At 48.7% G+C, this 16,539-nt stretch overlaps 1 protein-coding gene across 8 annotated transcripts; it reads left to right on the forward strand.

The window, feature by feature from the left end:
* The first annotated feature begins 342 nt into the window (after positions 1–342).
* On the forward strand, positions 343–15,496 carry ADCYAP1 (adenylate cyclase activating polypeptide 1). Of its 8 annotated transcripts, none has more exons than XM_083748825.1 (7): positions 344–1,246; positions 1,489–1,596; positions 6,538–6,675; positions 7,319–7,414; positions 9,187–9,321; positions 9,906–10,020; positions 11,107–11,727. In XM_083748825.1, exons 2-7 carry the CDS (start codon positions 1,496–1,498, stop codon positions 11,164–11,166), a joined length of 645 nt encoding a protein of 214 aa, XP_083604951.1. In that variant the 5' UTR covers positions 344–1,246; positions 1,489–1,495; the 3' UTR covers positions 11,167–11,727. The 8 variants fall into 8 exon arrangements, with proteins under 8 accessions (XP_083604949.1, XP_083604951.1, XP_083604950.1 ...); XM_083748827.1 differs by lacking the exon at positions 11,107–11,727 and adding an exon at positions 13,878–15,496 and having other exon boundaries at positions 347–1,246; XM_083748823.1 differs by lacking the exons at positions 9,906–10,020; positions 11,107–11,727 and adding an exon at positions 13,878–15,496 and having other exon boundaries at positions 343–1,246.
* The last annotated feature ends 1,043 nt before the right edge of the window (positions 15,497–16,539 follow it).

The following is a 16,539-nucleotide window of genomic DNA, read 5'->3' on the forward strand; positions in this document are numbered from 1 at the left end:
TAAAGAAGCACATGCCCAAGATTTCTTGGCTTCGTAAACAAATAGCAAGTCTTCTGTTTGAAAAATGACCGGTGTCCACTTACTTGGAAGCAATTTCCATTGAAATCAGTGGGGATTATTTCCAAGCAAGGCGTTTAGGAAGAGGAGAAAAAAGTATATGTGAAGGACCGACTTTCTGCAAGAGACATGCAATCGAATGATCCATCTCTGAAATATAGGGGAAATGTGAAATTTGAAAATTAGCCACCTCAGTGAGAGTTTTGGTTGGGAAGGGGCGGGGGGGGGGAGGTGTAAGTTAAAGTGCTTATGAGAAGCTTATGACTCCTGCTCGCATCATCTTGAAGTTGGGATTGTTCTGTTCCTTGAGGAATTGGGGTGGTGACGTCTTTTCTGATACCGATTATTACGTGACTGCAACAACAACAATAAAAAAAAGTCATTGGCAAATAAAAATCCGAACGCCACATCAACAGAGAAACAAAACAAGCCAGACACCCGGCAAGGCAACAAGGCAGAGAGACTGAGAGAAAGAGAGGGAGAGACCCCCTGTTTACAACAGAGAGCTGGGAGCAGAAAGCAAAGAGGGTGCAAAAGATCTGGTAGCTAAGGTGGGAGCCGGGGCTGTCAGCATCCAGCAGCCAAAGCTGGTCAGCTTGGAAGGCACAGAAGGGGGAAGAAAGGAGAAGAAAGGAGGAGGTAGTGGAGCAAAAGGAGACAAATCGACGCTGAAGCCAGGAGCTGTTCAGGGAAGGGGGAAAGAACCGCTCTGTAGCATTTGCTATAACGCAGCCAGTTCCCACTTTCTCCCTTTCTGTTTCCCTCTTCCTTCCTGCAAGGATTTCCCCTTCTTCCTCTCCTCACCCTCTCTCTCTCCCCTTGTCTCTTGCCTGCCTGGCAGACTCCACTTTACACCTGCAACTTTTAAAAAATCTGAGCTGAGCAACCCCCCCCCCCCCAAGCTAGGCAGCTAACAAGTCGATCTGCTTGTCTGTCCCACGCCCCCTCCCTTTCTGCGGTTTCCCTCTTTGCCCATCAGAGGAAGAAAGCAAGAGACACACAGAGGGAAACCGAGAGAGAGGCGATGCTTCAGGAGGATTAACTATCCCCACCAAAACTTCCTGGAAGGAAGAGAGCGAGAGAAGGAGGAGAACAACAACAACAACAACAACAAGAAGAAGAAGAAGAAGAAGGGAGAAATCCTCCTTGATTCAGATCCTGTCTTGTGCCTGGTTTCCAGAGTTGAATGGTAAGGCGAATGAGCGGAATCGGGGCGGGGGAGAGGGGCATGGCAGTGCCGGGAGGGGAGGAGGGGGGCGGGTGGGAGAGGTTGTGCCTGGGTTGGTGAAAAGTCCCACAGGCGGGTTTCCTCAGCATCTGATAGCTTCAAGGTGACAAGAGCTGATTCTTTACTGGACAAAGCTGGGGAAGGGGACAGGGAGCCCCCTAGGAGCCCCTTGTGACCGCGGTTTCTCTTTCCCACCCTCCTAGAGTGGCAATGTGTAACAAAGCGCTTCTCGCCCTGCTGGTCTATGGGATAATCATGCACTGCAGCGTCTACTGCTCGCCTGCTGCTGGACTCCAATACCCCGCGCTGAGGTGAGTGAATGCCCGGCTCTCCCCACCCGACTGGGAGCCAGGGCTTGGCTTATTATACTGCATGGGATTTCTTTCCCCCACCCTTCTCTCGCCACTGCTAACCGGGTCCAGACGCTTCGCTGGGAGCTGTCCAGCTCAGATTCAGCCTTCTAGCCTCCAGCTAGAGACAAATTGGCCCTTTCCTTGCCAAGAAGGAAAACTCCCCAAGAATTCCCGCATTCTCTAACCTTGGGGAACCCACACAGCTCAAGGTTCCAAGTCCGGGTTAGGTCACTTGCTTAGAGACATTGATAGCTGATGCTCTAAGAAACCCTCCAGGTTAGAAACACAGGCTGCTGTCCTTAGCGCAGCAGTGAAATTGACTACCGAGCAACTGTGCAAGTTGCGTTTGGTGTCTCTCTCTCTCTCTCTCTCTGTGTGTGAAAGAGAGTGCGCGTGCGTGCTAGTGGGCGCGCCTGAAAATTACTTAATTAAATGCTCGTAGGAAATCGGGATATCCTACAATATATTCGTCTCCGGAATGTATACAATTTCATTTCACCCTCCTCCGCTTTCTCCAATATAAGCAATGCTTATCTTGGGGTTCCCATTCGCTTTCTGTTCTGTGGTATGAATTCTATACCACCAATCCATGGGGTTGGGTCTGAAGCATAAACCGAAATATAAAGCCACTCATTAACATGCCAGGCTGCTATCCTAAATCTTCCTTGGGCTATTAACTCCAAGTTATGCGTTTAGAAGCAGGGTGTGGGTGTGTGAAGCTTATGTGTGTTTATCTGCAACAGTTGTGAGATATGTGGAGTTTCTTTCCAGATAATCAGAGTGCCAAACATTGAGAAATACAGGCAGATTACGATAGACCAGCCATTCTGATATCTAAAACGTTGACTCCGAAATAAATGTACCTGTAGCCCAATTCTATGCACATATATTCTGGAACAAACCCTTTTATGATTTTAGATTGTGTGCATAGGAGCATCCCTGGGCTCACAACGAAAGTATGTTTCTATCTAGGACATAGGTATACCTGTATACATGTAGACTTCTAATCCCGAATTTGGCTGCCTATTACCTGCTGCGTTTGCCTGGCAGGTACTGAACCTGTAGGCAAATTATTAGAGAAAGGCTTTGGGTTATAGCTAAGGACTCTGCGGTGTCTGCTACGTTTCTGGCAGTACGGATCACAGGTAGGAAATTACATCTAGTGAGTAATATATTACAGCAGAAGTGTTACGGTATGTAAAATGGGCGACTCAATCCACACATGATGCATTGATACGATCACATCCTACAGTACTTGGAATCGTTGAACTCGGTAGGACTAATGCATGTACCTGGCGGAGGCCCCGCTAATTTCAATGGCGCCTGCTGCTTAAGCAGCCGTGCTTAGAAGGAAGGTGCGCATCTAGGGAAGGCAGGTTAATGTGAATCGCCGTGGCCCAGACTGAAGCTACCATTAATGTATACGCGTGAAGTGTGTAGGGTTGGCCCCATCCGTGAAATTCTATTGGCTGGCGCAGTTTGTCATTTCGATCTTCAGATTTCTCTGTAAGTTTTTAAAGCTTCGATGGTGCGGGTCTTCTAAATGGAAACACTGTAGGATTGAGCCTTACTAAATTGATTTCCCGCAAGTATAACTTTTATTGAAAGGAAAATGTGGATGGACTGCTAAGATCGCTCCACCAAATGCCATTCAACTGGGATTCTTACCAAAAGGTTTGCTTCTGGAATAACCATACTGAATCTAACGAGCAGGCCTGTACCTTAAGGTTGCAAACCCAAATGCATGCCCCAGGAAGTTAAATTCCAATGAAATGTTTTTTTTTTAATCTAGGCTGTTTAAACTGCATCCCTCAGTCAACTGTCTCATACCAGGAACCTGAGCACGTTTCTTTGGCAATAAGCTCCACAGTGAATTATAGTAGAGTATAGACTATGGATTGATGATAGCAACTTTACTTTTAGGATGGCAGGACAAGCCTGTAGCACCACCCGGGAGCATTTCCCTGTTATCATTAGCAGTATCGACAGACGGTTGGTAGTAGAGATAGAGTAGTAGAGATTGGCTGCCTTGTTGCTCCCAAAATTACCCAAAAGGGAGCCTGAGTCGACCAGGAGTCTATAACCTTTAATACGGCACAAGGCTCCTTCCGCATAACCTAAGTTGGTTGTATCGACTTTATACCCCTTTGTTCCAAATTTCCTCTTATTAAAAGTGGATCCTCCTTGATCAGGAGCAGCCGATCTGTAACGAACGGCTGCTTGTGAACTTCCCAAACGCTTAGGGCAAACCACTCTAGAGGACAGAAGGCAGAGCAAGATGGGATTTTTGAGCCAGCAAGACAAATATTGCGCTTTTTCGAAAATCCCTCCAAGGTGGCCCAGCGGAGACCGCTTGCGGAGCGGTGCTGAGGACTTCCGTCAGGGTGCTGAGTCCGGGAAGGCTGCTGCGCCCAGACCAACAGGGTGCTTTCCCCCTGCGTTGCTTTCCCCCCTCCTCTTTAAGAGGGACAGAAGCCAAGAACGCTACTGACCCCTATTGGTTTCTAGATCATAAGAATTGGGAGGAGGAGGGGCGGATTCTTGTGATCTGCCACCAATCTTGAGGAAGCACGAGGCTTTCCCTGCCCCCGGGGAGGGGGCACTGAGAATGAAAACGGCTCAGTCCTGGCGACAGAGTGCCCAACGCGCCGCGACGCTCCTGCCCAGGCTCTGAGGTTGTCCTGAGACGAACCAGCCTCTCCCACCCTCTTGGAAGATTGTTGTCCAAGGTTCCCCCAGGTCTTTCAGCCCTCTTTGCCAACCGAGACCTGGGAGTTGGTGGGGCTGGGTGGCGGGGGGGTGGGAGCAGCTGTCAGTCCCGGGGAGGGGGACCCTCCCCCCCCCGTGGATGTAGCGGGGGCGGCTCTTGGCTCCATTCAAGCGCCTGAATTAGCAGCCGCGAAACACTTGAGGAGCATCCATTATTGATAGCTCCTGCCAGAGCTCCGCAGACGAAAATAGCTGCCGGAGAGACGCGCAGTGACCTAAATCCGGCAGCAGGGAGACCACGACGGAGATCAGGCTGGGTGGGAAGCGGGGAGGGGGGGGGAACCGTTGTAAGGCGCAGAAAAGAGAGCGGAGAGCGTGTGTCTGCTTGCGCAGAGGAAGGAAGGGGAGAAACGCAAACTCATGCCCCGAGTCCAGAGCAGCTCCATTCCTACGTTTTTAGAGACGTCTCCTCCCCAGGGGGTCTCCTCCTACTTCTCAGGAGTAGGGACACCCTGAGGACTTGGGAGAAGGTGGGAAGAAAACCCAGCCCACAGGAAGCTGCCTTAACCGAGCCACAGCATTGCAGTCAGTTTAGGATTTCTAATGTTCTTCAGTCTTGGAGCTCCATATACTATTAGACTACAACTCCCATCATGCCCCGGCCAGTTTAGCCAATGGTCAGGAATGACGGGTGTTTTAATCCAGAAAGATCTGGGACCCAAGGTTGAGGAGAACTGGTTGTACTGGGTTTCAGACAGAGGCTTTTCCAGTCCTACCAGGAGATGCGAGGGGTTAAATCTTATGCATTGTAAAAGTGTGTCTTACCAGAGCCCTTTCAAATATGTGAAGAAAATATCTGGGCATTAAAAATATAGCCATAATAAAAACCCTATTGCTTATTTTTCACACGCTGATTCTGGCCTGCTTCCCAGACACTGCGTGTAAATGGCGTGTGTTGGGTGTATAAAGATCATTTCATCTCCCAATCGTTTTTACACCGTTCCCTAGTTAGATTCTGCGTTGCCCACAGGCCTGGATTAAGGGTACAAGGGATCTCAGGCTAATAGGAAGGAACTTTATATTAACGAGGGAGAGAAGCATTAATTCATCAAACGAATTGTCTTAAATTAATATGTATTAAAATAAGAAAAGAAATAGATAAATATCGGAACACTAGTTTCTTTAAAGGGAAATCCCTCTTCTACCCTATAGCTGTGGCAAAGTCACGAGTGATGTAGTTCATGCCTACATACATAGATTCTCATTTCACAACAACCCTGTGAGGAAGACAAGGCTACGAGAAAGTGGTGGGTCCGAGGTCGCCCATTGAGCTTAACTGGGAAACAGAGGGCCTAACCCAGGAGACTCTCCGGTTGTTGTCTCAACATCCAGCCTAACTGGGGTTGATACAGTCCGCTAACATCTAGAGGTCCACAGGTTCCCATCACTGGCATGAGCCCTATCAATGTAATGCTTAATTCGTCCCTACGTGCCCAAGGTCTCCTCCCAACAAGTGACATGGCCAAGCGAGGATTTCAACCCAATCTCCCAGTCTCCATGCATGCTCTGATCCACTCCACTTCCACTGCCTCTGAACTGTCCGAGACACCGAAATAAAATCGAAACGAAACCGATTTGCAGAAAGGCAGAAAGGATTCCGGGGTGGAGAGGTCTTGAGTCCAAGATCGCCTCCCCCTTTGTCCCACTGGGTCAACTGGGAGCGCGAAAAGCCTTTGGCTTGAATGAGAAAAGATGGGCGAAGTCCTTTGAACGCTACCTGGGAACGGAGAACTCGACGTGGACCCCTGAATTGAAGGTGTAATAGAAGGACAAAACAGGCGGCTGGCGAGTAGGAGGAATTGCTGCAGAGATGTCTGCCTCCTCCCTCCTCTCGTTTTGGCAGCCTGTGGGGCTCTTTCTTTCCCTTTTTTTTGGGGGGGGTCCCTTAGCTAGCTGGCAGTCTTCTTCCTCGCGGCTAAGGGGGCAGACCAAGCGTAGGGGAAGCGAAGTGGGAGGGAAAGGGAGCGAGCCTCGGGCGCCATGGGTGCTTCTGAGTGGGAGTGAGGGTGCCTCATGGTCCCAGCCAGTGCTGCCTCCCCCTCCTCCCACCGCCGCCCCCTCGACGTGCCCACCCACCCCGCTCCCGCCGCGATCCCGCACTCAAGGCGCGGCGCCTGTCTCCCTCTACAGCAGGCTGGAAGATGAAGCGTACGACGAAGACGGCAACACCCTGCCCGACTACGCCTTCGACAGCGAGCCCCTCGGGATAGCCGACCCTTCCTCCATGCTGGACGACGTGTACACCTTGTATTACCCACCGGAAAAGAGGTGATTAAGCCACAGATAGATAGAGTTCAGTGCAGGCTGCCATCCTGGGCATCCTGACCTGGACTGGACGCGCCCCTTGCGCCGGAGCAGCTGCGCAATGGACCGCGCGGTGGGTGTGGCGGGCCAGTGGGGGTGGGGTGGGAAGAGAGGTGGTTTCCCAGCCTTCCTCCGCTTTGTCTTTGGAAGAGGGTGAGGAGGAGAAGCACCCCTCTCAAGCCGAGGATCGTCAGACCGAGAACAGACGGGGTGGGGAAGAAGGAGGCGAGCAATCCGACTTACCTCTCTCCGGGGAAAAAAAACCAGTTTCTGAGTAGCGCGCCGCGCGCCCCGTCCTAGAAAATGACCCGAGTTGCCCCGACAGCTGCCAGCTGGGGAGGGGAGAGGGGGGGAGCGCGCTCTCTCGAGACTCCGCTGCCCAGGCAGGCGCGGCCCGAGGTCCCTGGGGGACCCAAGCAGAGGCCGACCCCCAGATTCCCCCCCCCCCGCTGAGGTTTCCCTGCAGGACGAGCTCTGGGTAGTACTAGGTTCCGCCATCAGCTTGCTGGTCGTGGCTTGTTGCCTGTTTTATTTTGATCTCTGTGTCTCCCTCCTCCTCCCTCCCTCTCTCCACCGCTTCCCTCCTCCCTTCGTTTCTTCTTTCTAGGCATGCGGATGGGATCTTTAATAAAGCCTACAGGAAAGTCTTGGGCCAGTTATCGGCGAGGAAGTACCTTCATTCTCTGATGGCCAAGCGGGTGGGGTAAGACGGTCTTCCTTGTTTGGGTGGGGTGGGGTGGGAGTGTGGGTGTGCAAGGGGGGGGAGAATCTAAGGAACAAATCTTAATGGACCATCCCATGGGGTTAGAATGGATTAAATGGCACTGGGCATGTTATTTTGTAGAGCTCAGCGGATCTGTCATCTCTGCACAAACGATAGAAATGCATGCAAATCTGGATCACAGTTCGATGCACAGGTTCTGGATCAAACTGTCCCAGGGTGCGTGGAAGACCAACAAGCATAGCTGTCAACCTTTCCCTTTTCTTGCGAGGAATCCTATTCAGAACAAGGGAATTTCAAGTCTGTCTCTAAGTCAGCGCGTTTAGGGAATGTGGGTGCCAAGCGGGTCATCGTCGTTAAGTTGGGCTGTTGATCAAACTACGGGTGGAATGTCGTCTAGAGAAGAATATTATTAAACAGAACTGGGCTGAACTCCCGGAGAGGTGGGCTTTCCCGGTTTACAACCTTCAGAGGATTGGGCTATATTGTTAAATAGGGTTGCTAATCCTCCACGCTCCCTCGAATGTGACACAACCGGCCTCCCTCCCCGCCCCATTCAGCCTGACAGGATGAAAAGGTGCGGCGACAAGCTCAGCTGATAAAGACCTTGTCAGTTGCACAGTTCGCTCCTCTGCGGAGTCTGACCGACCCCCTCCAGCCCGCTGGGGATGATTAAATAAATACTCGAGGCTCCTTTGGGGGGAAGAGGGCATCATTTCCATAGATCCAGGCGCAGACTGACCACAGAACGTGCGGAAAAGAAATAAAATGGGAAATAAAAACAAAGCAGCCCCTCCCTCCTTCTCCCTCCCCGTCCCCGACCTCTGCTTTGAAATCAACCCTCCTAGCCGGATGCCAGCCCGCGTGTGTATCGGCAGAAGGCAACATTTTAATAAAGCCCAGGGGGAAATGGATTACACCATTTCAGGATGAATAATTCATGCCAGGAAGAGATTGTCTCCCGACTGTCGACTTGTATTATGATCACACTTCAACTTCCGCAGCGTGGTTAGAGAAAGCCTTTGTTTCTTGGCGCCGGGGAAAGAACCTGCCCTTTATTGCTCCGGCCCCTGCTCTACGTGTTGCTCGCGCTGCTTGAAAGGAGCAACCCCCATCTTTCAAGGAACAAAACAAAACAGAACCCCCGTCCCTGCACACTCCACCGCCAGATCCTTCCCTAGACCGAATGTTTTTGGATAACTCTGTGATAAAAAGGATGGTGATAATGAGGATGATATAAAGGGGGAAACACACACACACACACAAAGCTTCGAATTGTTAAAAGGATGAAGATTAATCGGGGCAGATCGCGAGGGGCTTATTGTTTGGCATGGGGGGGCATTGGCCTGTGGAGCAAGCCTGGGTAGGAAAGAAAAGGGAAAGCTGGGACACCCCCCCAACACACACACACACACACACACACACACACACACACACACCAGACAGCAATACAATGGAAGATAAAGAAGAATAGAAAGTGACTGCTTCCTCTTGTTTATGAACAAGATGGTGCGCAATAAGAGTCTACACTGAGTCCACCCAGCAAACGCCCATTGGCAGTGAAACTGACCAGCCTTCTGGGCATTAAGGTGGCCTGCCTGCGCATTCTGGGCGCAATTTCCCGTCCCCTTTCCCTTTTCTGCTTCCGAAAGACGTAGCTCCTGCGGCAGGGTTCGCGGTTTCCGATTTTGCAACCACGTTTCGCTTTGCCTTCTTCTTTTTCTCTCCTGCTCTCTTTCCCCTACTCCTTGCAGCGGAGCGAGCGGCCTGGAGGATGACTCGGAACCGCTTTCCAAAAGGCACTCGGACGGCATATTCACAGACAGCTACAGCCGCTACCGAAAACAAATGGCTGTCAAGAAATACTTGGCAGCAGTCCTGGGGAAAAGGTATAAACAAAGAGTTAGAAACAAAGGACGCCGAGTAGCCTATTTGTAGCGATGAGTTTCCCAATCGCTCCTGTGTATACAAAAGCCCCGGGGAAAAAAAAATCCGAGAGAGGACCCCCCCCCAAACCCGCCCCCGTCCCTAAAAAGTCATTTCCAAACTGACTGGTCAATCACCGCTCCTGTGTTATCTAAACATGTATTTATGTATGAAGTAAAGCCATTAAATGAATATTTTGATAATAATATTGTTTTTCTTTTGTACCAAAATAATATTTAAAAATAAGCACTAGAGAAAACGCACAGATCTACTTTGTGGACCAATCCTTAAACTAACTAACTAAATGTTAAGATTAGAATCTATAGACCTGCTAGAGCTAGCTCGATAGACTAGGGAATTAGAGAGAACCAACTGATGCTGCAGTGGTTAGCATTTGCACAAGAGACCGAGGACATTCGCCTGAGCTGTTTTATGTTTTTATATTTAAAAAAAGAAGAGAAAAAAATGGAGAAGACAATCATTGTTTTGAATATTGCTCCTATTTTTGTAATGGAAATTAAAAGGAGAGTATTTTTATCCATGACAGGGTTGAAGAAATTACTATTCTCCATTTGCTACTGTACATAGACAAAGATGCCCTGCTACAAGGGGAATATGAGGCTATTGATTTGGGAGAATTACTGACGCAGTTCCTTGCCCCGGTGAGTCTCCTGTCAGGCTCCTTTGACACGTCCTTCCTCCTTCCCCCTCCCCCCTCCCTTCTAGAAATGACATTTCCCTGCTTTACTCTGACTGCCCTTTTTTCAATGTATCTGGATCTGCTCTGAGACCAAGTGAAGAAATGAGCCTGCAAGACCGTTTAAGGTGAATCGGCCCCCCCTCGCCCCAGAACCCCTCTCTCCTGGCCACTCCTCTCAATGGGGGGGGGCAAAGGAGCGCCTCTCCCTACCTGTAGGAGGGGAGAGGGGGTGAAGGGTCATGCCGATCCGTCTTAGCGCTTGTGAGCAGAGAGGACCAGGGTCCGGTAGTTTAAGAGACGATTGTAGTTCAGCAGGATGCAAATTGTCGAAATAAATAGTTGCGCCCCAATGAGAATTCCTGGAAGAGTTGTTTTTTCTGGTTTCTGGGATAGCAGACTAAGAAGGGGGCATCTTCCCATATGCAGGTGTGTGTATACACATATAGATACACAATGCACTGTGTATAAATATATACATATCTCACACTGTGCATATGTAGGGTCCAGACTTAGCCATACTCAGAATAGATCGATGCGTCAACTCTAAGAAGGCTAAAATCTGCATCCAACCCTGAGGTAGCCTCAGAAGTAATAAGTTCGATCCGTTAGGAAGTTCGGAGTTCAGATCTAGGGCGGAATAGAAAAGAAACGACCCCCCTACCCCATCCCTTTGGGTTTTGGACTTGGCACAGACTAGGTTCTAGGAGTTAAAGATAACCTGCCCCATCAGGCCGGATCTATCCATGCAGCAGACGGAGGTGAAACTCGTGATGGCAAAGTGGACAATAGCACTTCAGAAAGAAAGAAAGAAAGAAAGAAAGAAAGAAAGAAAGAAAGAAAGAAAGAACCCTGTCAGTAGAGAACTGGAAGGAAGATTCTAGTACAGTCCCATTCCTCCATTCCCAACGCCAGAAGTTAATAAGATATAGAAATAATTAAAGGGTGCATTTTTTTAATTAAAAAAGTGCACCTGTAATCTGAAATGGTATATTCCACTCTGCAACCTTAGCAACTCTACCACCTTCCGTTTCCACCTATTCTGCTGCAGGTGTGGATCCCGCCTCAAAGAGATCCATCGGCCTACGAGCTGTTTGGTATCGGATCTTGATGCAAAGTATTCACGTGTAACTCTCCAGTGCTGTCCATCCTTCTTCTCATCTTGTGATATATTGGCTAGCGTTCTCTCTTGATAATCGCCCCCCGCCCCGCCCGCCCGCCCGCCCGCCCGGTGGGAGTCACTTTCACGCTCTCTCTCCCCCCCCCCCCCAGTTCATGGTTCCCTGATAGAACTTTCGCTTCTCCGCCCTCGATGGCCTCTCTCGCAAATGTTGTGTTTTCCATCGGGGCCACTTTCGTTTCTTTTTTCCCTCGAAAGCAACAACCAACAATTATATTGTGAACGCCTCAGGCACTTTTGGTTTTGTTATGATGCAAGCTCTTAATTGTCAGACTGTCTTAGGCCCCTCCCCCCCTGCTGTAGCGCCTATATCTATATATCTCTCTATATATTCCACCACTAAAGAATTATGCACTATGACGAAAAAGTTTTTTTCCTTTCCTTTTCCTTTTCTTTTCGGTTCCTTGTTGATTTATTGAGTTTGGAGGTTTAAAATGTATTTTTCTACATTATGGCTTTAACCGCTTAGTAAAATTTATTTCATACAATCAACTTTGGTCATGCTAGAATGTGTAGTGTTCCCTCTGCGCTTCAGTTTCTAAGACCTGATCAAGCATCTTTCTGTGGGGACGGGGACCTTGAAATGTGAGTGCGTGTGCGCCTGCGCGTGCGTTTGTGTTTGTGTGTGAAGTGTGTGGAGGGCACTGAAATAATCCCTTGGATTGTGTGCAGTCGGTATTGAAATAGTCCCAACTCAGAAGGGACTTGTTTCCCCCCTCTTTCCTCCAGAGAATTAACTGCCAAATGTAAATAGGGTGGTTCGAAGCCGATCTAGTTCTGTTGAACTCAATGGGGCTGAAGGTTGCAGTTCCAAACCGTTCATTCTCCTTGATGGCCTTTGTCCTGCCTTCTGTTCATTCACACTTATTTGGCGTGCGCCTGCGCACGGCGCCAGTCACAGGTATGAATGAACGGAAGCTGCTCAAAGAACAAGCAACACCCCGCCCCTCTCTCTGTTCCCACTGAAATCAAGGGAACTTGGCATTTTTAAGTCAGCAGACTTATCCAGAAGGACGTCCCATTCATTTCAATGGAAAACACATTTGTTGAGGGTTCTCTTAACACAGTGGTGCAGTACGGTCATTTTACCCTGGGTTGAATAGCCTTGGCGGCTCTCTCGCTCCCCTTCTTATGGTAAACCAGCCCTACTGTATTTAGGGACCCAGGTCTTTCTTCCCAGGGTCCTGTCTCGACGGCACCATTGCTTTAACGAGCTGAGTACCTTTTGGGATGTCGTCTGTCGGCTGCAATGCGCCTTAAAGGATCAGGGTGTCAATCAGATTCAATCATAGGGTGGCCTCGGATTAATTGGGTCTCCCGTAGCTCAGACTCGACCAAACGGGTGGGCGCCTTATTTCTAGAGCCCCCATCCCAGATCTCCTTGTTGAGTTGTAGGACTTGGATCTAAATCCATTTAGGTTGCCACCTTTCATTCATGTGCTGGAAAGAAATCTCTTTTTTTAGCAGTGGGATTTTGCTTGACTGTTCAACTGAAGTCAACGGGGTGAAAACCTAACCTCGATGCAAAGCGTATCTCCCAAGTTAAAAAGTTGCCCAGGTTTCCAACTCCGTGTGATTCTTCCTTCTGTATTGGACACCTCTAGTTAGTCAAGTTAAAAGCAGGACAAATATGACCATACTAAGGACAGTCTCCTTTGCTTCAAAAAATTAAATAGAAGAAGGGAGAAGGCAACCTTTTTTTCTGTGTTGATGACATTGCTTCTAGTTATTATGGGATATATGAAAGAGCACCCGCAACAAATAGCTGCGCTGAACATTGAAAGCAGCGTCGCACCCCGCAGAGAATCCCGATAGCTGTAGTTTGTTATGGGTGCTGAGCCTTGTTAGGAGACGCACTAGTCCCCTCACAGAGCTAGGATTGCCAGAGTGGTTTAACAACCAGCCCCTCTACTCAGGGAGCTCTAATAACTGTAGCTCTTTGAGGGGAATAACAGGGGTCTTTCCTAGCAACTCAGCACTCTTAAGAAACTACGGTCCCCAGAATTCTTTGAGGGAAGCCGCGACCGTTTCAAGGGGTAGGAGAGTGCTTTAAAATGCGCAGCGCACCTGTAGTTCTGCTGTGCCCGCCCCGTAACTTTAACGTAGAATTATCCTTGGTGTCTGAAACGACAGCCCTGTTATGAATGGCCCTTGTTTTTCCGAGTACTGTAAAGGAGATTTTTAGCCTGTGAGAATCGTCAGCAGGATTCCCAGCTCCTCAGCTACTAAAACGGGTGGTGGGGAGATCTGGAAGCTCTTGAGAGATTGGCACTCTGATCCCGACGGCAGTTTAGCAGCCGGCTCCCCGTTGAAATGAATGGAACGCGTCTCCTAAGGGCAAAGCCGGGGCGGAGGTGCACGCCAGCGCCCCCTCGAGCCCAGCGCCTCGTCTTGCTTTACGAGCCACTCAGCCGTCGAGCAGAGAAAAGGCGCCCGTCTCACCCGTCAGACTCTCCCCCCCCCCCCCCCCGTCTGATCCGGGCCCCGAGTAATCCATCACAGCAAACCCAATCGAGTTTGCATGCAGGTCCCAGGCAGGCTACTGCTGCAGCCAGCGGTAGCGCAGCCGTCGAGGGCCTTCGATCTGATGCCTGAGTGGTGTGTATGAGATCAATCTTACTTGAATTTTGCATTCTCTTCAGGCCATGTGACGCAGGATGCCGTTTGCAGCTTTTCGTGCCTTCCCTTCGCCTTTTAAATCGCCACGAGTTCACAGATGGCTATTTAGTGGCCCTACAATGCTGCAACACATCAGCTTGCATTTCTTTCTTTTCGCTTTCCCCCCCTTTCCCTTTCCTTCTTTTGGTGTTAAGTCTCCAAGCCTCGCGAGTTGTTCCTTTGACGAGGACAACGGGCAGGACCTCTTGCTGTGTGTTTGTGTCCCATGTTTGGTGCGATGACGCGACGGCGACCTCTAGGGGCTCCCTTTTGACGTGCTAGTCGTGCTCAGCTTCGCCTTGCTAGTCCAGTGGGCTAGTCAGTTTCAGTCAGTCTGCCAGCGTAACGTTTCTCCACACAGCCCGTGGTCGCCTGTCTAGGATACCTATCCTTTGTCGCCAAGAGCCTTAAATCCCATGGATCCAATTGGAAATCCAGTGATCACTGAGGTTAGATGTCAGTATTTTGGAGATATCTATCTATATCTATATATTTTTTCTTCCTTCTGTGTAGCAATTTGAGTATCAAAAAAGCACTACAGCAAAAAGTAAAACACCCGTGGTTTCCATCAATAGGACTTTGAGAACTGTTATTTCAAAGTGTGTAAAGTTTGTATTAATAAATTTTTGTAAACAATGCCATTTCGTCTAATGTTTGGGGGAGACAGTGCAAATGGATTTCCACCAGGAAATAACCTCTTAAATTATGATTCTGATTATTTTATCTTTAATGAAATCTATAACATTTTATTTTAACCTGTAGGGTTTCTTCTTCCTCCCACCTTTCTTATTTGATGCTTCTACAATATAATCAAGTAGGAAATTATTGGAACTGCAACTTCAGACACAATCGAGAGAAGGAACCAAAAACAAAAGCCACCCCAACCAACTCATTCAAAATAATCAGTTTTTTTTAAAAAAAGAAATAAAGCTTTACTTTCTCCCACTTATTATAGGGATCCTCCAACCGCTTTGAGAGCCAGCTCTTATTTACACTCCAATGAATTTGTTGCAGCTGCTCTTGAAGCAATGGTTCAAGTCTCTCAGCTATCTGACTTTAGAGCAGGAATGGGGAACCTGTGGCTTGCCAGATGTTGTTGGACTGGTCCTGCCCCATCAGCCCCACCCAGCGTGGTCAGGAATGATGGAAACTGTAGTCCAGCAACATCTGGAGGGTCACAGTTTAGCCACACCTGCTTTAGAAAGTCAAGTCGAACAGATGTGGGGCAACTATCCGAAGAACGTTACCATCCATGTTTTAATGTCGTTGAAATTAATAGGATGTGCAGTGTGATCCTACACACTTTCTCAGAGGAAACCTCAAGGGGACTTTCGTCAGAGTAAACGGGATCATGCTGTTCAGCTCTTTACTGGGCCCTCTTGTACAACTGAATTCTGTAGGAATTAGACATGGGTATTTCTGGATTGTGTTCAAGAGCTGCACTTTTGAAACCAGGCTTACTAACTGGGGAGTAAATCTCATTAAAAACGTGATGGGATTTATTTTGGAGTAAACATAGACTGTCTCCTGGAGGCGAATCCGTGATCAGGCCTGCAGCTCTATTCCATGCATGTTTTCTGTGAAATAAACCCCAGCAAATTCAGCAGGTCTGTCTCTTTAGTACTTTCTTTAGGACTTTCCACAGGCCCCTCCAGACTGGTGTCTTTTTGTGGGTGTTTTCTGCAACTTGTCATTAACACAATAAGAGTGCACGAGTGGTGGATTTACACTGGGCTGTGTGCACATCCTGCTGCTTTCTTAGCTATTCTGTCACGAGTGTTACTGCATTCTTGCCATCTGGAGGAGCACTCTTGCACTATAGTGCAACAGAAGCGGCACATGCCCTGCAAATGTCTGTGATATGAAAAGGTATGGGATTTCAGTAGGAAACCATGGGACATGCACTGAAACGAAGCAGAAATACTGCCCCCAAACCTTAGAAGGCACAAACAACATGGAAAGCAGGAATGCATCTAACCACCCTGATACCATCATGGACACAAAAGCATGACACATACTCCATAAAAAGGACATTTTGTGGGGCCCTAAGAAACATGGTTAAGAATGAGCAGTAATGGACAGCCCAGGAATTCCCAGTAGTGCAATTTTTATTATAATAAAGATGTGCTAAACTAAAGCATGGGTGGTTAACTTGTGGTCCTCCAAATGTTTTGGAACACAACTCCCAGCAGCTGGGGCTGATGTGTCACACAGTACAAAATATCTAGAGGGCACCAGACTGGGGAAGACTGTTCTAAAAACACAAAACGTTCAGATACATTTTAAAGCATTCCATTTCTCCAATGCTATCAATGCTCTAAGCACTCCAGTTTCAAGTTGCACCTGTTTGTACTCAGGTACAAAGCAACAGCAGTAGGACCACTCAGTCAAAAACACGGCTCCACTACTCTAAAAAGTGTTGCTTCAAGTCCCATCCACCAGCGTGTGGAGAGTTAAGGGGCTCCTTTGAGAACGGTGCCTGCTACCTGGGAACCAGGTTGAACTGACAGCATAAGGATTCATAGGAGGGTATTCTAAGGGGAAGCCTTCAGTTAAATGTGTGGGAAATAATTGGAAATACTCCAGATCCTTGTTATGCTTGTGATTACCATCATTCCAGCAGATTAGAAACTGTTCTTAGCTAGA

Source organism: Podarcis gaigeae (assembly GCF_964106915.1).
Source record: "Podarcis gaigeae genome assembly, chromosome: 7".
Lineage (NCBI taxonomy): Eukaryota > Metazoa > Chordata > Lepidosauria > Squamata > Lacertidae > Podarcis > Podarcis gaigeae.

Excerpts from the sequence above, each read along its gene's own strand:
- ADCYAP1 (XM_083748823.1), top strand. The coding sequence starts at position 1,496 with ATGTGTAACAAAGCGCTTCTCGCCCTGCTGGTCTATGGGATAATCATG. Across the intron at positions 7,415-9,186 it reads CTGATGGCCAAGCGGGTGGG|CGGAGCGAGCGGCCTGGAGG; the intron begins GTAAGACGGTCT and ends TACTCCTTGCAG. Across the intron at positions 9,322-13,877 it reads GCAGCAGTCCTGGGGAAAAG|GCCATGTGACGCAGGATGCC; the intron begins GTATAAACAAAG and ends CATTCTCTTCAG.